General features: G+C 38.7%; 1 protein-coding gene across 1 annotated transcript in view; it reads left to right on the top strand.

Moving 5' to 3' along the window:
• The window catches only part of LOC126235840 (importin-5), a 186237-nt gene that overhangs the window by 114061 nt on the left and 45621 nt on the right, over positions 1-26555 (top strand). The window contains exons 13-15 of the mRNA XM_049944703.1: positions 4054-4180; positions 12831-13004; positions 15185-15376. Coding sequence (XP_049800660.1) covers positions 4054-4180; positions 12831-13004; positions 15185-15376 — 493 coding nt within the window. The remainder of the gene's footprint in view (positions 1-4053; positions 4181-12830; positions 13005-15184; positions 15377-26555) is intronic.

The raw sequence follows: 26555 nt of genomic DNA, 5'->3' as shown, positions 1-26555 counted from the left end.
GAGATGCAAAGGGAGCACTCGAGTTCTAGGAAACAGTTGATTGAAACAAGAGAAAGGAATGCAAAAGAAGACAATAGCTAAATTTGAGAGATGAAATAGTGAAGGATCAAATGGACAAAAAGTGAAGGCTAGTAGAAATCTTTGGCTAGCACTTGATATGATGCACTTTGACAAAAGGCAACTAAATGCAAATGAAGCAGGCATAAAGGAATAAAAACCTCAAAAAAGAGAGGTTGATAAAGTATAAAATGATGAATCAGGAGTGGATAGAGGAGAAATGCAAAGGTACTTAAGAATTCCAAACATTTTCCCCCCCACCCAACTTGTGGTTAGCATTCAACAAATACCCTCACTTCTGTCATACCCCTGGCCTTTAATTTCCCATTGTCCAATACCGTGTTGTTCACTTTGTGTTTTAATCTGTGGCTGTAATTTTGGGATGTCCTTCACACCATCATCATCATCTCAATAAGTAGGACCATGCTCACATAATTCGTTACTGTCGAAAATGGAAACCCGCACAGCTCAGAATGTGAACATCCTTCAGCTATAAAATGTTCTCTACACAGAAATTTGTATGTACTTGAATTACTCATACTCATCTGTCATTACCGTTGAAATGTGCCTTATTACATTATAACTAGGTAAATAGTAACTGTTAAATCGCTGTATTAATACTTATATTGTTGTGGGAGTTGAGCATATAAAGTAACAAGTGAAAATTTCCATATGGAATTTCTTCTAGAGATACTGAAAAATAAGATTTCTTAAGATCTGCAACATAAGAAATGTCAGTAGTGATTTAATTTTCGCACTTTGGATTACAGTGAAATTGCCAGAATAATTTTACATTTCAGTTACTCTTAAGTCTTCATCACTCAATAAAGAAACCACTTAAAAGGGCATTAATCCCATGTACAATATGTTTGCATGATAAATTGAAGAAAAGGAAGCCTTATCCATTAAAAATGAACTTCCACTTTTTTTAATTTCCCAAATGTAGATTTGTGTACTTGTATTTATGTACATAAAGAGAAGAAAACTTCCTTTTCAACAAAAGCCAGCATAAATTACAATATTAAAAATAATCACAGCATTAAACTCTTCGAGTTGGCAAGAAAATATTTGCCACCATCTTCTTTCAGCTGTTTGTTGAATAAAGAGGCCTTTCGATACTGGCACTCTGAAACTAAATGTTCTGCAGTACACATGAAGGGAAAAAATTGTGCATGTCATCCAAAGTATTTACATTCATTCTCCAAAACTGATTTAATAAAATGATCCCCCAAAAATGATTTAATAGAATGATGACTAGAATATTTCATATAGGAAGAAATGTATTGTCAAATAGGTAGAAATTGTGCTGGAGATCATGATTGAAGATTCATCACATCAAATGTTGGACTAGATTGAATGATACATTTAAATTGGAGAAAAAAATTCTGTTGCATCTAACATAGTGGTATGCAATTTTCAATGAAATTCAGGTATTTTGCAATGTACGTACTTCATGTTAGTGAGGAATATATGCTGAATGCAAAATAATAAAAGAAAAATGGAAATCACTGTTGCCTGATAAGTTCTGCTTTAGATGTGTGAAAAACATAAAAATACTACTGTACACTTCACTTTTTATAGTGGATGACTGCAGAAATTTTTGCAATATTGCTGAATGATTTAGATGGCAAAATTGGAGCGGGTGAAGAATAACTGGATAGTAAAAAACAGACAGCTTCACATTTGGGGAACATTATATTGGCTTTTTTCTCATAATTGCACAGATCACCTGCACATCTGAGTAGGGAGATGAAATTCAGTCTGTGAAAGCAAAATGAAAAGAAACTGTGCGCATAGGTCATCAGTTTCGTGACTGAAGTGAAAGGCAGTAATGATAATTAACATTATACAGCTATGCACGTGTCTGTTGCTGCCACGAATCCTGTGACATGTTGAAATGTTTTCTAAATGCTCTCTGTGGCACAACAGTCATTGCAGTAGGAAAGAGTTGTTTACATTTAAGTGTGGAAAGTCATATGTTTCTGCCAAGTGAGTCACTTCAGGGCTATTAGTATGATGAAAACCCCGACTTCCAATAACCATGTGGATGTAAGTAAGCTGTGTGAAGCTCTGTGAACAGGATGAAACAGTATTTGAGCAAAGTCAGTGTTTTCTTTTCAGATTAATTTCTTTTAAATGAATCAAAATCAAGGCACCCGTCTGACATTTTGCATGTGACTTAAAAACTCTAAATCATTGAGTTCATGCTAAGCTATTTACGGTTTTCAGCTAGTGATTATAATGTACTTATGACAGCAGAATGTTTCATTTCTGATTCTTGGTCACTCCTTCAGCGTTATTGAGTGAACCCCCAATAAAGGAACATGTCCATGTAAGAAAAAACATAAGCCCATAGAGAGGTTTTAAAAATGGGATTTACTATGATAAATTTAGCTCAGGCTGAATGAATAACTGCAAACTGTGTACTCTGAGACCATGCAGTCAGTTCCCTGGACATACCATGAAATATGACAAAAGATTGTGTTACGTGTGGTCCCACTCGTGCACTCAAATATCCAGTCTTGGCATAAATAATTTTAACCCTTTGACTGCTCTGGATGTGTTAACGTGCATTGCTGCTATTGTCCCGGGGTGCTAAAACATTTACTTACTTACTGATTACATCCTGTGACAAACAACAAACAGGTTTTGGTTAAAGCTGAATATCTCACAGTGAATATGGTACAAATTTGTGTGTGCAGTGCCACTATAGCCTCTTTAGACAGCGTATAAAATGGCGTGCATGCTTGACCACACACAGGTGCGCATGTGCACGTCTAAATATAATCATTGCTCTGCTCTCAGCTTAAAGTAGAATTTCACTATGTTAGCTAAATTTCATACACAGCAATCAGTTAACTGAATCAACCCATACACAAAGTCTGCGCAATGATTTCTAAATATTGTGGAATGCTTTACTTCATTGTATGCTGCACAGTAACTAAGATGAATAACTAAAAGAAATTCAGTCGTTTATCGAGCAAAGATATCATACTGTAAGATGCGAAAGAATCAAATCTTGCCAAATAGTTTTCTTAAAATCCGATAGGTATTTCACTAGTGGCCCACATGTCCACTCGACAACATTGCTGACAATTTGTAAACAGAATCGAGTGAAGAAGTTAATTCTGTGGTTCCCAATGACTGCTGATGTATTAGAGAGCTGTCACTGATAGTCATTGTTTCCTTGAGTTATTACAGTTCCTAATATATGCAGGACAGCAGGTTCATAAGAGTAATCATGGAAGGACACCAGGTTTCTAACGTCCTACTAAAAACTCTAGTAAAGGTGTGATTCTTAGGCGTCAGACAATATTTGTGTATTTATGCAGTGTTTCATTTCTGGAGGAGATTCAAAGTGAAAAACTGAAGTTGTTTGAGTAACTGTGTTTATTTTCTGTTGGGGGCGGTGAAATCCAGAGCGGCAGACAAAATCGTCACTCCCAGTGCTCCAGGAATATTCAGCGCAGAAGGTGATTACAAAGCCGCACTTTTCACGGAATGCAGCAAGCATATTTGTAGGCATCAAAGGGTTAATAACTACTTAAAATACCTGCACTTCTGAAATATGGTGTCTCTGATTGGATTCCACTAACCAACCATTTGAGATAATTATACTTCATTGTCTCTACTCCATACCTCTTCACTTTTTTGGGGGGGGGGATGGAGGGGGGGGGGGAGACTTTCCTTTACCTTTTATCTGAACACTCTTAATTTCTGCAGAGCTAAGCTCAAGTCTCAATTGTTGTGCATATCTTCTTACTAATGTACAATTTTATTTGTGCTGATTACCTCTCCTGCCCTAGACTTTATTATCCACGTTATAAAGATTGTTTTTTTCTCCTTCTCTGTTGGTAAAAGATTTAATGTATGCCTTTTTGTGTTTTTTTGTCAATTTGATTTCCGTTTTCCTCATTCATTGTTGGCCAAGTAAGTTTTCAGTTTCCTATAATATTTACTTAATACATCCTTGCTGTAGAAAATTTTATTTTGCAGTTTATGCGAGACGCCAGTGAAGTAATGGACCTACTTCTAAAAACTCAGACAACTGGTGAATTGGCAGATGATGATCCACAGACGTCGTACCTGATATCTGCTTGGGCAAGAATATGCAAAATATTAGGTTAGTGTCTGTCAATATTTTACTGTGATAGTTAATCCACTTGGAAAACTCATTTATTCTGTTGCAAGCTGCTGTAACCTTGTCATGTACCTTACCATTTTGTGTTCTTCATAATCTAGTAGATCCTTGTGTTAGAAAATGAATGTACACATTGTGTAGCATGAATAAAAAAGAACATTCTCGGAGCAAAAGGACATTCCCTGAGAAAGTGCTCAGTTTTAAGTGAACAAGAATTGGTAGACACATTGAGTTGCAGGGAAGGGAGAGGTATACAGATTGAGATTGGGGAGGGGGGGGGGAGGTTGCCTGGCAGAGACTAGAAGGCGGCAGAACAAGGCTGCCTGGCACAGTGTTGGGAGGCTGTAGGGGAGGAAAGGAGGGAAAATGGAGCTGAAAAGGAGAGGACCAGAGAGGGGAAAAGACTGGTGGGTGCAGTGGCAATGAGTGAGGGGAGATGGTGGTAGGACAGAAAGGGCAGAAATAGTTGAGTGATAACTCCCATCTGTGCAGTTAAGAAAAGCTAGTGGTGGAGGAGAGGATTCGGGTGGCCCAGTTGTGAGACACACATAGCAGTCAGACATTTTATGTTCACTTAGATTTTTGGCACAGGGTGGTCCTCTTCAACCTTGGCTACAGTTTGGCAGACTGTTGATTGTGGTGGACATGTGGTTGATAGCCATACCAATGTAAAAACCTGTGCCATTATTGCAGCAGAGCTGGTACATGACATGGCTGCTTTCACAGGAGGCCCAGCCTCCGGTGGTGTTGGATAAGCTTGTGAAAGGACTGGAATAGGAAGTGCACAGTGGGTGGGTGAATTCGGCAGGTCCCTGTGGCAGGGCCAAGACACCATTTTCTTATTTCTTCACAAGCTCAGTGTCTTCTCTCCATCTGCTTTACCTGGTCCCCCTCAACACAGCACACCACTTTTATAGATGCTGACCATCTGCTCTCTGATGCCTCCATGCACACCTGTGTACACATCAAACCCACCAACCACACCTGCATTTTGATAGCTGCCATCCAATCCACACCAAAAAATCGCTGCCATCAACCTGACCACCTTGGGACAGTTTATCTGCAATGACAAAAACTCCCTTGCCCAGTACTGTGTAGACCTTCAGACAGGCACTACCCCACCATACCTTGTCCACCAACAGCTTTCCTGTGCCATATGCCCATACACTCCCAAACCTGCTACCATCCTTGAGAACCAGCTACAAAGGAGCGCTCACTTCATCACCCAGTACACACCTGTTCTTTCTCATTACTTTTTCTCCTTCTTGACAAAGTTCTCGGTGTATGTTGCATGCCATGTCCAGCACGGAATATACGCGTAATCTTACATTTTGTTCAGATTGCTTAAACAGACAAACTATTCATTGTATAAATATGGAATGGGCATCAATGTGTTCTGGAAGAGGTGCACTAGGTTCAGATTTTAGTTTCATGTGTGGCAACAAATAGACTGCAATATATAGGAAGCTTATGAAAATGGATTTCGTGATATTACTGAATTTTCGAAACCTGGAATCCTTTTTTTTTTTATTGAAGTTAGATGAAAATGTTATGCAAACAAAATCTTAAAAATATGTCTACTCAAAACCATAACCCTGTCAGAGATTTCTAACATAAGATAATTTTAAGCAAGTATGACATATTATGGTCATCATGGTGCATAAAGTGTTACGTAGTCGCCTGTGTGGTTTCGTTATGGGAAGTAGACCGCTAGGTTTGTAATTAACCAGTTATTACTTTTTCTGATCCGCCTCCTTATTTCTAACATCTTAAATAGGGCTGGTGTAGGGTGAAAGAACCAAAGCAATATAGAAACAGTATCTTGGTATTTCAGCAATGTTGGGAGATAGTGTGTGGATTCCTGAGATGTACTTCATTTGGAACTAGTTACTGATAAAGTGTGTGGATTCCTGAGATGTACTTCATTTGGAACTAGTTACTGATAAGGGTTCCTTTCAAAATTTCAAAACTTAAGACAGTATAATGTCATAAAGCAGCTATTTACAATTGTAAACTACACACTTGAAACATGCAGCTGAATGCTTTGTTTCTATGGTGTCAGTGGAAAACCTCCACTGACATCACTCTCATCCATATAGAAGATAGTTGAATCTTGCTGTCACTGTAGTTATTTAATAAAATAATCATCCCCCCCCCCCACACACACACACACACAAAATATTCCAGAACAGCTACCTTTTGTTATATTGAAGTCTGTTGTAGGCCCTCATAAGGTGTTGTAGATTCTGAAATGGTGTTAGTTACCATGGTGCAGTGTCATACCCTTCATTTCCTAAAAGTAAAACATTACGTTGGTTCTCTCTTTGTATCTGGCATACATCACAGTTTCTTCATGTCCTAGCATCATATACACACACACACACACCATGACACATCAACTCTAGCAAACATTTTATTAAAATCAAATGTTGCCTGCACATTGATACTGGAAAAACTCTTTCAGTTCATATGTTCGTCACCATCTACAGAAGATTTCATCATTGATATGTGTGGGCAGTTGAGGTTCCCCACTTCACTTGTAAACTGACTCATTGATTGCCACATGGCTTTTACTATTTGTAGTTCTCCTACACTTCTAGGAAGTCAAATCCACAAAGGTGTTTTTCTGGTAACATGATTAAGAATGCCTGAAGATATCAGTGATACAGTTGTCTGGCATATACCTGTCTTCTACTACACCAGTCTGAAAACCTGGGTCTGCTGAATAGTGCAGAAATGTTTTCATATTCAGTTCATTTGAAAGGGTGCCCCATCGTCTTCTGTGATTTTCAGGAAGGAAGTGATTCATGGGCCAAATAATGTTTTCATTGTTTAACTTGTACAGTTTCTCTCTTCAGTTTTTCTTGGGGCTATGTATACATTTTTTGCCTTCAGAGCAACATAAATTTTTTACTTAAAAATTTGGGTAAAACCTCAACAGGACTTAAAACAGCTTGAAGTATGCTACAGAGCTCACTTCAAATACAGGGAGTCTTCTCCACTTATGAGAAACTTCTCTAGTTTTATTCATACAAAACCAGTGAATGTGTTTCACATTGATCAACTTCCCCCATGCTGTTACTCAAATTGAGAACATTCTCAGGTGAAGTATATTCTCAGACTCATTTTATTCATGCGGACTTGAGAATGTTCTCAGAAAATTAGAGAATAAAGAACCTTCTGCATTCTATTTATATGATCGATTGTTGAGCAAGATGTTAAAATACAGAACACATGTTTGGTAAACATGATACCAAATTTTGAATGAGTCCATTTGATTATGTCTTCTGCAGTGCCCTCAAAACATTTTACATTAATTCAAGAATGATTCATGATATTGATATGAAGGCCATTTGGTTATCAGAGTTGTCCGTACAAGTACACAGATCAGTGAAATGATGAAACACTGATAACTTGATGGATGAAAAGTAGATGGCCGCTTATTTTGCTTACTTACTAATGCAGGCCAGGTGCTGCAGTTGTGGATAGAGAAAGATAATTACTTCCCACTTCTGTGGATAATTGAGAGGAATAAAATGTTCATGCACTTGCAACGTAACTCACTGTATTTATAATTACACTTCATAGTAACTCGTAGAAGTCACAAGGTAGTGTCGTAGCGTTCGCTTATCATGTAGATTCTACATCTACATTTATACTCCGCAAGCCTCCCAATGGTGTGTGGCGGAGGGCACTTTACTGTTTCAGTCGTGGGAAGAACGACTGCCGGAAAGCCTCCGTGCGCACTCGAATCTCTCTAATTTTACATTCGTGATCTCCTCGGGAGGTATAAGTAGGGGGAAGCAATATATTCAATACCTCATCCAGAAACGCACCCTCTCGAAACCCGGACAGCAAGCTACACTGCGATGCAGAGCGCCTCTCTTGCAGAGTCTGCCACTGGAGTTTGGTAAACATCTCCGTAACGCTATCACGCTTACCAAATACCCTTGTGACGAAACGCGCCGCTCTTCTTTGGATCTTCTCTATCCCCTCCGTCAACCCAACCTGGTACGGATCCCACACTGATGAGCAGTACTCAAGTATAGGTCGAACGAGTGTTTTGTAAGCCACCTCCTTTGTTGATGGACTACATTTTCTAAGGACTCTCCCAATGAATCTCAACCTGGCACCCGCCTTAACAACAATTAATTTTATATGATCATTCCACTTCAAATTGTTCCGCATGCATACTCCCAGATATTTTACAGAAGTAACTGCTACCAGTGTTTGTTCTGCTATCATATAATCATACAATAAAGGATCCTTCTTTCTATATATTCGCAATACATTACATTTGTCTATGTTAAGGGTCACTTGCCACTCCCTGCACCAAGTGCCTATCCGCTGCAGATCTTCCTGCATTTCGCTGCAATTTTCTAATGCTGCAACTTCTCTGTATACTACAGCATCATCCGCAAAAAGCCGCATGGAACTTCTGACTCTATCTACTAGGTCATTTATATATATTGTGAAAAGCAATGGTCCCATAACACTCCCCTGTGGCACGCCAGAGGTTGCTTTAACGTCTGTAGACGTGTCTCCATTGAGAACAACATGCTGTGTTCTGTTTGCTAAAAACTCTTCAATCCAGCCACACAGCTGGTCTGATATTCTGAGGGCTCTTACTTTGTTTATCAGGCGACAGTGTGGCTGTATCGTATTAAAGAGCAGTACAGTAAAACAAGAGAAATATGCTCATTATTTGTCAACTAATTGATGGCTTACCCTTATTTTTGCTGTTGTTGTTGTTGTTGTGGTCTTCAGTCCTGAGACTGGTTTGATGCAGCTCTCCATGCTACTCTATCCTGTGCAAGCTTCATCATCTCCCAGTACCTACTGCAACCTACGTCCTTCTGAATCTGTTTAGTGTATTCATCTCTTGGTCTCCCTCTTCATTTTTTACCCTCCACACTGCCCTCCAATACTAAATAGGTGATCCCTTGATGCCTCAGAACATGTCCTGCCAACCGATCCCTTCTTCTAGTCAAGTTGTTCCACAAACTTCTCTTCTCCCCAATCCTATTCAATACCTCCTCATTAGTTATGTGATCTACCCATCTAATCTGCAGCATTCTTCTGTAGCACCACATTTCGAAAGCTTCTATTCTCTTCTTGTCCTAACTATTTATCATCCATGTTTCACTTCCATACATGGCTACACTCCATACAAACACTTTCACAAACGACTTCCTGACACTTAAATCTATACTCGATGTTAACAAATTTCTCTTCTTCAGAAATGCTTTCCTTGCCATTGCAAGTCTACATTTTATATCCTCTCTACTTCGACCATCATCAGTTATTTTGCTCCCCAAATAGCAAGACTCCTTTACTACTTCAAGCGTCTCATTTCCTAATCTAATTCCCTCAGCATAACCTGACTTAATTCGACTACATTCCATTATCCTCGTTTTGCTTTTGTTGATGTTCATCTTATATCCTCCTTTCAAGACACTGTCCATTCCGTTCAACTGCTCTTCCAAGTCCTTTGCTGTCTCTGCCAGAATTACAATGTCATCGGTGAACCTCAAAGTTTTTATTTCTTCTCCATGGATTTTAATACCTACTCCGAATTTTTCTTTTGTTTCCTTCACTGCTTGCTCAATATACAGATTGAATAACATCGGGGATAGGCTACAACCCTGTCTCACTCCCTTCCCAACCACTGCTTCCCTTTCATGCCCTTCGACTCTTTATAACTGCCATCTGGTTTCAGTACAAATTGTAAATAGCCTTTCTCTCCCTGTATTTTACCCCTGCTACGTTCAGAATTTGAAAGAGAGTATTCCAGTCAACATTGTCAAAAGCTTTCTCTAAGTCTACAAATGCTGGAAACGTAGCTTTGCCTTTCCTTAATCTAGCTTCTAAGATAAGTCGTAGGGTCAGTATTGCCTCACGTGTTTCAGTATTTCTACGGAATCCAAACTGATGTTCCCCGAGGTCGGCTTCTACCAGTTTTTCCATTCGTCTGTAAAGAATTCGTGTTAGTATTTTGCATCAGTGACTTATTAAATTGATTGTTCGGTAATTTTCACATCTGTCAGCACCTGCTTTCTTTGGAATTGGAATTATTATATTCTTTTTGAAGTCTGAGGGTATTTCACCTGTTTCATACATCTTGCTCACCAGATGGTAGAATTTTTTGTCAGGGCTGGCTCTCCCAAGCCCGTCACTAGTACTAGTGGAATGTTGTCTACTCCCGGGGCCTTATATCGACTCAGGTCTTTCAGTGCCCTGTCAAACTCTTCACTCAGTATTGTCCTCAAGTACATCGCCCTTGTATAAACCTTCTATATACTCCTTCCACCTTTCTGCTTTCCCTTCTTTGCTTAGAACTGGGTTTCCATCTGAGCTCTTGATATTCATCCAAGTGGTTCTCTTTTCTCCAAAGGTCTCTTTAATTTTCCTTTCTCTTTTATCCCTAGTGAGATAAGCCTTTACATCCTTAAATTTGTCCTCTAGCCATCCCTGCTTAGACATTTTACACTTCCTGTCAATCTCATTTTTGAGACGTTTGTATTCTTTTTTGCGTGTTTCATTTACTGCATTTTTATATTTTCTCCTTTCATCAATTAAATTCAATATTTCTTCTGTTACCCAAGGATTTCTACTAGCCCTCGTGTTTTTACCTACTAGATCCTCTGCTGCCTTCACTACTTCATCCCTCATAGCTACCCATTCTTCTTCTACTGTATTTCTTTCCCCCATTCCTGTCAATTGTTCCCTTATGCTCTCCCTGAAACTCTGATCAACCTCTGGTTCTTTCAGTTTATCCAGGTCCCATCTCCTTAAATTCCCACCTTTTTGCAGTTTCTTCAGTTTCAATCTGCTGTTCATAACCAATAGATTGTGGTCAGAATCCACATCTGCCCCTGGAAATGTCTTACAATTTAAAACCTGGTTCCTAAATCTCTGTCTTACCATTATACAATCTATCTGATACCTTTTAGTATCTCCAGTGTTCTTCCATGTATACAACCTTCTTTCATGATTCTTGAACCAAGTGTTAGCTATGATTAAATTGTGCTCTGTGCAAAATTCTACCAGGCGGCTTCCTCTTTCATTTCTTAGCCCCAATCCATATTCACCTATTACGATTCCTTCTCTCCCTTTTCCTACTACCGAATTCCAGTCACCCATGACTATTAAATTTTCATCTCCCTTCACTCTCTGAATAATTTCTTTTATTTCATCATACATTTCTTCAATTTCTTCGTCATCTGCAGAGCTAGTTGGCATATAAACTTGTTGTACTACTGCAGTAGGTGTGGGCTCCATGTCTATCTTGGCCACAGTAATGCGTTCGCTATGCTGTTTGTAGTAGCTTACCCGTACTCCTATTTTTTTTATTCATTATTAAACCGACTCCTGCAATACCCCTATTTGATTTTGTATTTATAACCTTGTATTCGCCTGACCAAAAGTCTTGTTCCTCCTGCCAGCGAACTTCACTAATTCCTACTATATCTAACTTTAACCTATCCATTTCCCTTTTTAAATTTTCTAACCTACCTGCTCAGATTAAGGGATCTGACATTCCACGCTCCGATCCGTAGACCACAAGTTTTCTTTCTCTTGATAACGTCATCTTCCTTCGTAGTCCCTGCCCGGAGATCCGAATGGGGGAATATTTTACCCAAGAGGACGCCATCATCATTTAACCATACAGTAAAGCTGCATGCCCTCGGGAAAAATTACGGCTGTAGTTTCCCCTTGCTTTCAGCCGTTCGCAGTACCAGCGCAGCAAGGCCATTATTTTGGTTATTGTTACAAGGCCAGATCAGTCAATCATCCAGACTATTGCCCCTGCAACTACTGAAAAGGCTGCTGCCTCTCTTCAGGAACCACACGTTTGTCTGGCCTCTCAACAGATACCCCTCCGTTGTGGTTACACTTACGGTACGGCTATCTGTATCGCTGAGGCATGCAAGCCTCCCCACCAACGGCAAGGTCCATGGTTCTTGGGGGAGATTATTTTTGCTATCTTGAAACAATTATTTGACTGCAGTTTCTTCTTCTGGGTGGGGGGTGGGGGGGGGGGGGGGGTGGGAGCTGTGAGAATGGGTTCTACATTTTTGTTGAGAAAACAGGCTGTGTGGCTCTATTTACTAATTTCTTTACACCTTTCATATAATTGAAGGCAAGCATTCTCAGTATTGGCAATGTAGTGAGGTTCAACTGTGGAGCTGACTGGGTGCTGATATACACGATTCCACAGCGACCAATAATCTCTCTCTCTCTCTCTCTCTCTCTCTCTCTCTCTCTCTCTCTCACACACACACACACACACACACACACTCCACAATAAAACATGGGAAGAACAAATAGTGAAAAACCAGGGGTCATTTATGATTTATTGAGTATGCCTATGTGCCACAGCAATACGATAAATGAGTGGATGCACATCCTCTGTTTTGGGTGTTGTTTCCATCCTGAAATTTCCATTATCATAAAACCTTGTTGTTATTCACAAATGTGAATAGTGTCGAAGTTCAGAGGACAAATTAAAATTGATGTTGAATCGTAACTGTGGTAACTCATCTTGGGAATATGGTAATTTACGAGTTACTCCTGCATTTGACAGCTTTTAAATATTGTGTTCAACAAAACACTCTTGATTATTTTGCAGGAAAACAGTTTGAGCAGTACTTGCCACTTGTCATGGGTCCTGTTATGAAGACTGCTGGCATGAAACCAGAGGTAGCGTTGTTGGATAATGAAGATATGCAGGGCATTGAGAGTGATATTGATTGGCAGTTTGTTTACCTTGGTGAACAGCAGAACTTTGGTATCCGTACATCTGGTAAGTCATAAAAGTCTTGTTAAAATTAGATAGTCTGATGTAAATACTGCACTTTTACATACACAATTGGCTGTGCACCGTAGTTCCTTATAGATGGAAATTACATAAATGTTCCAAAGTTAATTCATGACTACATTCTGTAAATACATCTCTCATATTATGTAATATGGAGAATTTAACTCCAAATCACAAACATTCGCTATAATACAACCATATTGTCCATAGATAAGCTACACCCTTTATTTTGATAGGAAAGGGGGAAGACTCACTGCAAAATAGTTATCATCTTGCCCATTTACAAATCGTGTCCTAATAGTCACTCTCATCAACAACATTTTCGTGTTGTAAATTGCACAGACCTGCCAGCCTTGTAATCAGTCTTTATGATGTCACTGTATACTGATGCCTCCTCTTTAATCTTCTTCCTGTTTCTTATTTATCCTGGCTTCTTGAGATCTCTTGTGAAGAGACACGATACAACATGTTCAGCAGTGGCATGGGACAAGCAATGAAGTTACACAACAGTTAGTAATTTAACTTTTCAAACCGTTGGTTTATTGGCATTTCTGGAAATAAAATCACTCTCATGCGGTCAGCAAATTTCGTGTAACAGTTTGTATGTGTAATGAGACTTACTACGTCGCAAATTGTTTTTATGAATTAATTAATCTGCATTACAGTGTTGCTATGCAACTTGCTCAACAAGGTGATGTGTATCTTAATTAAAACAGAACCTCGATATTTTGAATAAACTTTCGGTTCATTTTTGTCAAAATCAGCACTTGTCTCAAAATTAATTTCCAACTTCGTTCAGAAGTTTGCAACTATTGTTCACGATTCGCTTGACATCTCGATCACGTACTAGTGTGTAATGTATTTCAAATCAAGTGCGCAAGTTTCAGTTTTCCCAAATTTGCTAAACGACTCTATTGTAATAACGTGATGTTTCTATCTCGCGTAAAATCTAAATGAAACTGGATTTGTCTGCATTCAGGTCAAAATCACAAAAAATAAAATTCACCGCGTAGGTCAGCGAACTGTTCACGCGCACTTTTTGCACTCTGTGATAACTAGTCTCAGAGTAAAAGCCGAACATAAATTCACACTTTTTCATGTGCACAAAATTCAAAACACCTTTATATTAAACAGATAAATTATGGCCTGCAATTACTAATTAACATTTCCTATTCTGAATAAACTTCAAGAACTTATATTTCGTAGTCAATAAAATTTTATCGCCTGAAAGAAAATATTAGTTTGCTAAAACGTCTTCAGATTGCAGTCAACTTGTGTCTAGATGATGACTTCACGAATTGATACTTGTTTGGAATGAACGAAATACCTTTACTGAAAAATACTGTCTGTTGAGTAATTTACTGACTTTTATAACAAATTTGGTACCCCTTGCATCGCTACAACTGTTAACTTTACTATTGGTATTTCATTCATCAATGTCACTATTTTCATCATCCTCCTATCAGAATACATTATCCTTACTACCTGCTAGGGCAATGGATATCTAGTACTGTCAGAACCCTTTGATGATAAGAACTGTTTATATAGCAGTCCATGAGGAGAGACTTCACTCGCATAAAGCTCATGATGGCTTTGTGGACAGGTGGAGTACTGCATTATCTCCTTTTCTAAAAGCTAAATGAAATAGTGCCTTCGCAGGGTGATTGATATTCAAGGACCTGCAAGTGTGAAATCATGCCTGCAGGTGCAATGATCGTATGTCTTCGGTGAAGGAATGAGCACTAGAGTTAAGGTTCTCATGATGTAAAAATGTACAAGTATTAGTAGGCTAATTTTTTGTATCAATTTTTTGTATCAGTTTTTTTGAGGGGGGGTGTAGCTTATTTTTTGACCAATGTGGTGATAACAATGACTTTAAACAATTAAATTTGTCGCCTGAGTAGGTTTGATACCTAACAAATTGCAAAATCCCAAGAAAGAAAATGCAAATTTAGTCAAACTTTTTTTATTTTGAATATGATTTGTTTTTATGTATGCACCTATTGGTTCTGCATAGTTTATAAAATAGTAATTGCTATCTTTGCTGGTGACCGTCTTTGTTAGGGTTGTGAAAGAAAACAAAAATCCAGTTAGAAGTTACTGTGGGAATGATTCAGTTTTGTTCAAAGCGAATTGTTGGTACATTATTATATTTTATGTCTCAGGTCTGGAAGATAAGGCCACTGCTTGTGAAATGTTAGTGTGCTATGCCCGTGAACTAAAAGAAGGTTTTGCGGACTATGCGGAGGAAGTAGTGAGGCTCATGGTACCAATGCTGAAATTTTATTTTCATGATGGAGTGAGAACAGCTGCTGCTGAAAGCCTCCCATATCTTCTAGAGTGTGCCAAGATAAAAGGTAATTATTTTCTACATTGGTAATTTTGTTGTACAGATGTTGTAATTACTATGTTTTATCATGCACACATTATTCAGCTTTGCTATTGGAACACTTTTTGTGCTTAGACAAGATGCTGGTGGATATATCTTACCATATCTTTCTTCCAGGTGGCAAACATATCGGATATGTAAGAGGGGCAGGCAAATGTAAACGAAACAGATGGAAAAAAGTAAGTAAACTGTTTATTATTTCAAAAGTAATCACCATCACACACACACATGTATCTCACTGAAAGACAATGTGGTCAGTGCCTTCATGGAAGAATATTTGCACTTGCCTATAGAACTGTGATTGTACCCAGGCGCGTATCTCTTTGTTTGAGGCAAATTGCCAGCCACAAATGTCTTCCTGCAGGGCTCCAAAAATATGGCACTCGCATGGGGATGGGGAACATTCGGGACTCATAACTCTGGGAAAGTCATGATGACATTTTTCGTTGTTGACAGGGGCTCACTGCTCATTGACTTTCTCTAACACAGCACCACAATGTGTAGTATGTAGACACTTCGTAAAAATTGAAGTGTGCCATCGAGTTCGAATGCCCAGGAATGTCGACAGACTGAATCATTCTGTTGCAGGATAATGCTTGCTTACATTGCCAAGGTTGTTTAGCCTACACTGCAGAAATTTCGCTGAGAAGTCCTTTAAACCTTCTTCATACAATTCTGATCTGTCACCATGAGATTTCCATATTTTTGGAGTCCTGAAGGAAGACATTCGTGTCCCTGATTTGCTTCAAACGAAGAGGTGCATGCCTAGGTACATACAATCAGGTATCCATGGGCAACTGCAAACCTTCTTCCATGAAGGCATTGACCAATTGTATCACAGTGGGATAAATGTATTAACAGTTACAACAATTACTTTTGAAATTACAAATAGTTTACTTATTTTTCTTCACCTGTCTCATTTTCATTTGACTGTCCCTTATAACTTACTTATATGCAGAAGTGATGTATGCTTCTAAAGTACAGTAAAACGCTACCTTTACACTTTTCAAGGGTCGTGGGAAAAAATGGCATAAAGTGCGGGAAAATGTAAAATGTGGGACATGCTTTTTTAAGTTTTGTTGGTTATGTATGGGACCACCTTTCCATTTTCATAGTTTTGTATGATATATGTAGATAATAGGCAACAAAATACTCGTCAAGGAATGTTTATAATTTAATAAAGGGTAACCTGAATTTAGTGCTATGTTTAGCAGGTGACATAACATTCACCAACACTTTAGCACAACAAATCGCATTAAAACTAATGCATACCATGCAGCCGCCATGTTGATTTATGTGCTTGCAAAGCTGAAGTGATGCATATGGCAGTTTTAGTATTTATACTTCATGCATATGAAAAGTGCGGGTCAAGAGTATACGCCATTAAAGATCTCTCTAAACTCCATTTTTAGTGTAACTTTCCTGCGAAAGTGACGTCAGCTGATGTATACAGTACTGGTCACTTAACATGCTGTTTTTGATTTTGCGTATATAGGTGTGTGAAATTTGCAGGGTGCGTTAAATATGGCACTACACTACAGATTAGTCTGTGACTGCAGCCTTTATTTCAAACTCACTGGCTTAGTCAGCTCCCAGACAAATTGACACGTTCAAATCGATGTAGACATCAGGGTTACAATAAAGATCGGTCTGTACCACAGCCAAGATTACAGGGAAGGAAACCATACTACACTTAAGCATTTTAAGCACACATCTACAAAACTTAATATGCCATTTATATTTATTATACTGACCTTTAGTTTGGTTGGTCTATAAATGTGACTTGAACAAGTGGGTACAGTAGTTACTACTTTTTAGCAAAAAAATCCAAAATTGTGGATAGTTATAATTTTTTCTGGTGAATTTTTTCATTGTGATTTTAGAGTTCATAAACACAATGAAAACTTTTCTGCAGCTGAAATATATATTTTTTAATTGATTCCACTGCTGCATTAACAACTGCAAGTGAGGGAACCTCATTGTCCTCATCACTGTCACTGCCACTTTCTGTGTTTTCTTGTGTGTGAAAGTCAATCACATCATGAACAGAAACACTTTCCACAGTGACAACATCGTCGTCAGTGTGTAAGAAATCGTGAACCGGATGCTGGACCTGCAGCTTTTCCCATGATGAAGCAAGCAGTTTTTCACCGTTGCCACTAACACTCGCATCTGGTGCATCAGATCCATTTCAGTTGTTGGCTTCAATGAATCCCGCTATTCGGAAACATAACTTCTGTCCATGCCTTTGCAATATAATGCAAAGCATAAAAAATTAGCACTTTAAAGGAGGCTGAGTATTTCCCAACTTCCATCAAAGTTATTGCCATTTGCACAATCGCCTTCCTATAGTGCGTTTTCAAAGCATGGATAATACCCAAATCCAAAGGGTGTAATTTGCTTGTGCAGTTTGGTGGTAGAAACTCTAATTGCACATTACATAGGCTTATTTCTGGGATGCACAGGGCAACAATCCACTAACAGGAGAATTTTTCTGTTATGAGTACCCATTCTTGCATAAAGGCAATGTAATTGCTTCTTGAATAATTCCGACGTCATCTACACTTTTTTGTTGGCACTGTAGTTTGTGGCAGTGTTTTATGTTTTTAAAACACCGAGGTTTTTTAGATTTGCCAATCGCAAACAGTTTAATTTTTTCGGAACCATCCACGTTCGTACCTAATATTACTGTCAGGTGAACTTTATCGTGTTTACCTCCATGGCAGTTTTCGCCTTTAAAGGCAAGTGTTTTATGTGCCAATACATTGAAAAGGAGATCTGTTTCGTCAATGTCGAAGATATCCTTCGGTTTATATTGTTTCAAAAATTCTTGTAACCTACCACTCTGCGATTCTGTAACAGATTTTATGCCCCACTGTTTTCTTCGCCACATACAGTTTTATACACTACATTGTACCGCTTCTTGAATCTATCAATCCACCCGTTGTTGTTGTTGTTGTTGTTGTTGTTGTTGTGGTCTTCAGTCCTGAGACTGGTTTGATGCAGCTCTCCATGCTACCCTATCCTGTGCAGGCTGCTTCATCTCCCAGTAACAACTGCAACCTAAATCCTTCTGAATCTGCTTAGTGTATTCATCTCTTACTGTCCACACTGGCCTCCAATACTAAATTGGTGATGCCTTGATGCCTCAGAACACGTCCTACCAACCGATCCCTTCTTGTAGTCAAGTTGTGCCACAAACTTCTCTTCTCCCCAATCCTATTCAATACCTCCTCATTAGTTATGTGATCTACCCATCTAATCTGCAGCATTCTTCTGTAGCACCACATTTCGAAAGCTTCTATTCTCTTGTTGTCCTAACTATTTATCGTCCATATTTCACTTCCATACATGGCTACACTCCATACAAATACTATCAGAAACGACTTCCTGACATTTAAATCTATACTCGATGTTAACAAATTTCTCTTCTTCAGAAACGCTTTCCTTCCCATTGCCAGTCTACATTTTATATCCTCTCTACTTCGACCATCATCAGTTATTTTTCTCCCCAAATAGCAAAACTCCTTTACTACTTTAAGTGTCTCATTTCCTAATCTAATTCCCTCAGCATCACCCGACTTATTCGACTACATTCCATTATCCTCGTTTTGCTTTTGTTGATGTTTATCTTATATCCTCCTTTCAAGACACTATCCATTCCGTTCAACTGCTCTTCCGAGTCCTTTGCTGTCTCTGACAGAATTACAATGTAATTGGTGAACTTCAAAGTTTTTATTTCTTCTCCATGGATTTTAATACCTACTCCGAATTTTGCTTTTGTTTCCTTTACTGCTTGCTCAATATACAGATTGAATAACATCGGGGAGAGGCTACAGCCCTGTCTCACTCCCTTCCCAACCACTGCTTCCCTTTCGTGCCTCTCGGTTCTTATAACTGCCATCGGGTTTCTGTACAAGTTGTAAATAGCCTTTCGCTCCCTGTATTTTACCCCTGCCACCTTCAGAATTTGAAAGAGAGTATTCCAGTCAACATTGTCAAAAGCTTTCTCTAAGTCTACAAATGCTGGAAACGTAGGTTTGCCTTTCCTTAATCTAGCTTCTAAGATAGGGTCAATATTGCCTCACGTGTTCCTATATTTCTACAGAATCCAAACTGATCTTCCCCGAGGTCGGCTTCTACTAGTTTTTCCATTCGTCTGTAAGGAATCCACCCATTAGATGCTGTAAAGGCCTCACTATCAAGTACATTGGCAACTTTAAGCACCTTTTCGTGCAACATCACACCGTTCATTGGAATATGCAGTGCATGTGCTGCCTGAAACAGTAATTTCTTCCAGTTCTGCATATTTCGAATAGCTGGCATATTTCTTTTTTTGGAATTTGGCCCACTCTTGGTTACACTTTCCAAAATAGTCTGTTTTTCATTATAGTGTTCAACGTAGAAACGGGTATTCCTAAACTCTGTGCTAATGCAACATTTGTTCCACTGCGAGCTTCAACTCTTTCCAGAATTTTTACCTTTTCTTCCATAGAAAGGGTTTCCCTGTCTCTTTTGACAGTAACGCCATTTTCCATCTTAATCTGCGACAGATAATGATGTGAAAGAACCACGGACTTTGATCACTTCACACAAGGCTATGAACACGCTAAACAGTACACACAAAGAAAGTCACAAACACAACTCTTCTCACGGCATTTGTTTAAAGTAGCTGTATCGATTTAAATAGACTCACTTTGGTTGTAGGAACAGGCTTGTGAGCGTTGCCAACGTTGTCAACCTTGGATAGCAAACTATACTGTACAATGCTTATACGAACCATAAAGGAATCTACCATATATTAGCAAGTTACAAATACTGTGAAAGGACATCCTCTGTATGTGATCTTTATGACAGGGTGAAATTAACGCCGAAATGATGCGGCTACAATAAAGTAAGGGTACTACTTATTGTAGCACATAGTACTGAATGATAAAGTTGGTATAGACACGAAACAAATGAATGTTCCTCAGAAGTTGCACGTTATTTTGGCTTCTATCGAAACAGTTACTCCCATCAGCCACCACACCAAGTTGGGGTTGGCAGTGGCAGGATACAAATCACAATTTGTTCTGAATTGAGATTTGCAGTGTGCAGCACCGTGGTGTCAAAGTTAACTGTGTAACTTACATAAACACTACTTGAAGGCATACGCAGTGCATGCATCATTTTATGTCAATATGCCAGTTTTTTCCCCTCCATGAACATTGATTCATAAAATGTAAATCGTGGAAAAATTACTGATCTGTTAAAGTAAAAACGGGTGTGAATTGACATTCTGAACATAGGAAATCTGAAGGGAGTGAAAAAAAATGTCGTAACCAGCAGGAAAACGTTAGTTCCGGAAACGTAAAAGTGCAGTTATACTGTAGTTTTAGGGATGACTTTTTAAAACAAAAAGGGGATGCTGAACTTCAGTGCCACCTCATAGTCTGTTCTCAAAAACTACTGACGATGGGAAAGCATGGTAATGGGGATTAAAGAACGTACTAAATAGAGAAATAATCTAAAGCTGTTCACCTTGATGGGCTTTTTCAGGATGTAGAAAGTCGGCAAGATGAATCTACCTTCCATTATCCCAGACTTCATGCTAAGGATGGTGGATCCTCAGTGAGTGCCCCCATTTACCTTCACTTTTTGCTTGGGACAACAGCTTACAGCTACCTTAATGACTCTGATTACAGAATAATACTGCAGCAATAAAACATGAATGTGTGTGTGTGAGAGAGAGAGGGGGGGGGGAGGAAGGGAGAGAGAGAGAGAGAGAGAGAGAGAGAGAGAGAGAGAGAGAGGCTTCAGTTGGCTCATTCCACGTCAGAGGGACCAATAGTAAAAAGTGTCCACACTTGACCATCTCCAAACCTAATGAAATTTGGTGTGAAGGTTCTACATGGTCTTTGATGATTATATACCTAATTTCAGACCAGTATCTTCAGTGGTTGAATTTTTAGGAGATTTTAAAGAGAGGCTACTCACCTCCGCATCATGTACGAAGGTGCAGATGTGCCAACTTTGCTAGGCTTTTTTAAAACTTCTAGCAAACATTTGGTCATTTGCTTTAATATACATAGAAAAATTTTGATGTTGAATCACACAATGGCAAAAGTTAGGGATTTAGCCATATCTAACTATATAGTCAAGCCTCTAAAGTGGCTAAAATATTTGTAGCACTATTCTAAGAGCCATGGTTTGACCAACCACAGCTACTTCATATGAGCCAATCACGCCAAAACTTCAGATCAGATGGATGTTACTACCTGTGATGTTTATATATCAGTCAAATTTAGTTAGTACAGGATGCTCAGATGAAAAGATATGCATCTGCAAATTTGGCCAAAATTTTCTACTTTTGGGGGACAATATCTCAGCTGTGTCTTCTTCAATCCTTTTTTCCTTGCCACAGCTGGATATAGCATCCTTCAAGCTTTCAAAGCTATATTGTTTAATTTATGGATCTTGCATATTGATGAGTAAGAATACCTATCAAAGTAGGGAAAATGGATTACTGATAAATAAAAAAATTAACACAATTTTGAAGTTTGTAAATCAAAAAAATGTCTAATTGTAGTGTCTTTTAATATTATAAGTTTTTCCTGTGGTTTAGAGAAAGTAACTACACTAATAAGAAGTGTTTTTACATTATTTTTTACAGTGTTGAATATAATAAAACCTCAGAAAGTGCTGTGAGGATTGTAAAATCTAGAAGAATGCTATGTTGCTTTAGAAGTTTTTTACCCTACAATGCATTGTCACTCGGTTTCCATTGGTATTTTAAAGCAGCAATAGTTTCTTAAGGCTCTATCCTCACAGCAGTGATATACATGCTGAATCACTAGTTTCAGTTGCTGCTTTCATTATTGGCAATTTTCGCATTGCCAGTCTTTTGTGCTGAACAATCTTAGGGTTGAGTATCGAGTTTTTGAATACTCAGTAATCATTGTTGTAGCTGTAGGTAAGCACTAAAACAATACGTTTTGATAGCCTAATTTGTATATTTTATATAAAATCAATACTGAATCTTGTCTGAAGTCATTGCCATTCTATCATGGCCAGAGGGAACTACATTCAGTTAAGGAAATGTCACCAATTGATAAGGAGCCTCTTCACTTTAGGTCTGGGCTTGGTTTTACTGAAGATGCCCAAATTTGTTCATACCAGAATGCGTTGTTGAAGGCAAAATTTCAATTCCTGCACAATTTGTGCAAACCATTTGGTAAAGAAAAACATAACCGAAGGCTTGAACACCAGTAAACACTGCAATGTCTGATAGGTTGAAGTTACTGACTAACAAAGTTTTCAAACTTGGTCAGAAAATATGTACCAAATGTAGACATGAAATGCCCCCAAAGAATAATCCCACCAGGATTAGCAAGAATCACTATCCACTGAAGACATAGGTGTTGTTGATGCTTGCTAACACTTCATTATCATCACTTGGAGAATCACTGATAAAGCTTAAACGGATAAGCGAAAGGGATTCGATGGGACACACAAAGTGCAAATGTCTGAAAGTACAAGGCAGCATTATTAAGGTAATTGGCCCAGCTGCTGGTGTGAGCCAAGTAGTCATTGCTCAGATACAAATGGAAGAGAGCCATAAATGTAAAGGTATGGACATCTTAATTGCACAATTTGAGATTAAACCTCGAGCAGGCGCGCCGTTTTTCATAACACGTGTGAGCGCGCGGCGCACTTTCTAGACATGTATAGAAAAGCTTCATTTATGTTGCCAAGGTGAGTTATGTATGATCAAAATCACTGTTTAATCGTAGTTTATTTAAACAACAAGAAAATAAACTTACATAATATGAGCTACACCACTGTTTTATTAAACAATAATGAAATAAATTTTCAGTACAACACCCTGTTGCCAAGGGCAGGTGTTACAGAGACAGTAATGACCAACTTGAAGCATTAAGCAGTGCAGTGGCATCAGATCCCATCCAGCTGCTTATTTGCTCACTAATTATCTCATAGACAAATGCCTCAAAGTGGCTTTAGGCTGCTAGCCCATAATCTGGGTCGTTTTTTCTGCCTAGCTTGCTTTGTATTTTATATCACTGCTGCTCTCTTGGACGTATGGCAACACAAATTATCATTGTGTTACCTGAAGCAATAATGAACGAATAGGTACGGGTGTGTAGTTGTGAAACAAAAATGGAACCATGCAAAATAGTTTTATTTTTTGTTGGCGCACTTTATACACAGGCGCGCCCGCTCGCGGGTTAAACTTCAGACTACAAGCAATATCAGTAGTAAAGTTCAAATTTTGACGCTCGCACAAATAGCTGCGCTACTGAAAAAATGGGTAAAGAGTTCGCTGTTTCAACTAACATGGTGAAGAAGGCTAGGAAACTGAAGATGGAATATGGGATTTTGTCAACACCTGCAAACCAAAAAGGGGAAAAAGCTCATTGATGTAAATAAAACAAAATGTCCTCACTTTCATTGAAGATGATGTTTTCTCGTTCATGCACAGGCAAAAAGGATTGTGTTGCAGGAAGAATAAATGAGGAAAGATTCACAAGGAGAAACACCTGCTCCTTTGTAACCTTAAAGAAATGTTCATTGCTTATTGTAAGCAATATGGAAATGAACTAAGCTTCTCAAAATCTTGTGAGCTCAGGCGGAAATGGTGTAGTACAGCTGGTGTTTCTGGATCACATTCAGTTTGTGTATGTGCAATTAATCAACATGTCAAATTCAGGGTGTATACAACCGGGAGATCCGAGAAAAACCTGGAAATCTTTTCATCCAGGAGAAAACCTTGAAAAATCCGGGAATTTTTTTAGAATTCCGGGGATGTTTCATTGTTTTAGTTTTCAGTTGATTTTTTATAATTTTGACTGGTGGGAACAGAATAATACTGTAGCAATAAAACGTGAACTAGAGGGAAAAAAATGAAAATAGAACTTAAATTGCGAAGGAAATGCGCCATATACAACAAAAAAATACACTGCTCATACAAGCATCTGCCAGTAGCAAAATGTATCAAAGGCTTTAGGGAGACTATGCAATGCTTCATAACAACAAATTGCCTCCGATGAGCGTGATGTCACAACTGTTGGCATTTAGATTCATTTTAGCTGTTACGAGCGGGCGCATGCGCAGTTGAGTCGCGGATGAGTAGTATCTTCTCCCGCTTCTCGCTACAGAAATGTGATCGTTGGCTGTGTAAGCAGTCGCAACAAGCAGCAACCGGGAAAAATTTTACTCCTGCGCCAACCTGCCAGATTCACGCATGTGCATCAGCCCGGATCTATGGGGGTGGGGGTGGGGGGGGGTGCATATTCTTGAGGGGGAAAAACTCTTGTTTCACAAAGTGCCTAGCATCCAGCGCACCTTGGTCTATCATTTACTCATATGATTTTGAAAGGCATCCCTGTTCGTTTTTGAACACATTCTAAATTGATTCCTGAATGAATCATAAGTTGATTTTCGAATGCGTGTATAGTGTACGTGATGTTTGTCAGGGGAATCCTCGTCATATCTAGAAGTAAACTTTCCTGCAGGCAAAAGGGGATGGAGCTATATGAGCTGAGCAGAGTAAAGCCGAATGGGTGAATGCCAGTCGCTGTCTAATTATGTGGTTGATTGGGTTTGTGAATGACAAGCATTGTTATAATTACTAGCGAAAGCCATAGATTCAGTCTACCAGGGTGGAAATAAATGACTAACAGAAAATTTTTGGTCAGATCGCTACACTAGTAAGGGCCAGTTGCACAGTCCCTGGTTAGCAGCCGCTTAAGTTCTATTCTGGAAGTAGCGCGGAAGACATGTTGTACGAACATGTAAAAACGCCTAACTGGAGAGTAATTGTGTGATAACTAAACCGATGATTCTAGCAGGGTTAGTGAAGTTAACCGGCTAACAAGTTTTGACAGTGGCAGGAATAGTTCCGGAATTAGTGGAATTAGTGATGACAAGATTGTTAGAATGAGGAAGGAGAAGAAACAGGGACATCAGGAAAAGTGTGTAAGAATATGACGATTCCAAATTTATGTAAAAATTTCGTACTAATACATTGAGATCTTATGCTTGAGGAACCGGAGCGTATGAATGAAATGTCAAACTAACATAAATCTTTTTGCTTGTAGTCGGCCTAATAGGCATTTGATATTGTTACTTCACGACTTAGATTCTGCCGTTTTATAAAAATGACTATTTGTGACAAAACAGCCTGGTTTATTTTATGTGTGTTACAATTGCTGCAATATTAGAAAGCCTATTTTGTTTTATCTAGCAGACAGTGACAAAATAGACATAATCAGTCCGAGAAACCACACAAGTCTTGGGTACTATTTGTATTAACAGTTTTTTCAGTATTAGACAACGACATTACGATTTTTCATGTAGCAAAACGTTTGACGAACTTGGTTGACGTAATAGATCCTTTCACAGAAAGGAAAGTGCGCCATGTAAAGCTGTAGCAAGATTAGAGGGAAAAAAATGCTAGGAGCTAAGGATTGAAGAAAAGTGTACTGTCTTGCTTGTCTCTTGTCTTTACTGGTTTTATGTATCCTATATTTAGTGTTATGTTAAGCAAAAGAAAAAGTTATTGCCTAATAGTCAATAAAGACTGCAAATTTTCTGAGCTCTTGTTCTCCCGATTACAAATAATCCCATCAACTATTAATTGCAAGGTTTTTTTAAGATGTACAGAATGTCAAACTGGCCGATTGGGAGCGGGAGAGGCACCACAGGGCATTTTAATTTCCACTGTCCTGAATATAGTGTGATAGCATTGATTGCAAAATATACACATTTCAATTCCACAGAGCAAAATACAGTGACATGTGATAGAAGAATGCTGTGTGAAGAGGCGTGGCACTGCACTTTGGCACACTTACGACCAAATAACATGCCTTACATTTCCTCAAGCACATTTGTTTTATGTATCATACTCTTCAAAAATATGTGTTACAAATGAACATATTTTTGAGAATTTGATTTTTTAAAATTGTTTACATTGTGTATCAAACACTTGATGGAGGGGGGGGGGGGCGCTATCTAGTATTGTCCAGATGCAGAAATATTGTAGATCCGGAGCTGTTGCGCAGTGCAGTCTGAATTATAGTGGGAAGTGTGTAGTCTCCACATGTCCTGTGTTTACATTTAGTGCTTTTGCTGTTCCGTCTTTGTTTACT

Source organism: Schistocerca nitens, chromosome 2 (genome assembly GCF_023898315.1).
Source record: "Schistocerca nitens isolate TAMUIC-IGC-003100 chromosome 2, iqSchNite1.1, whole genome shotgun sequence".
NCBI lineage: Eukaryota > Metazoa > Arthropoda > Insecta > Orthoptera > Acrididae > Schistocerca > Schistocerca nitens.
This window is presented reverse-complemented; position numbering and strand designations above follow the sequence as displayed.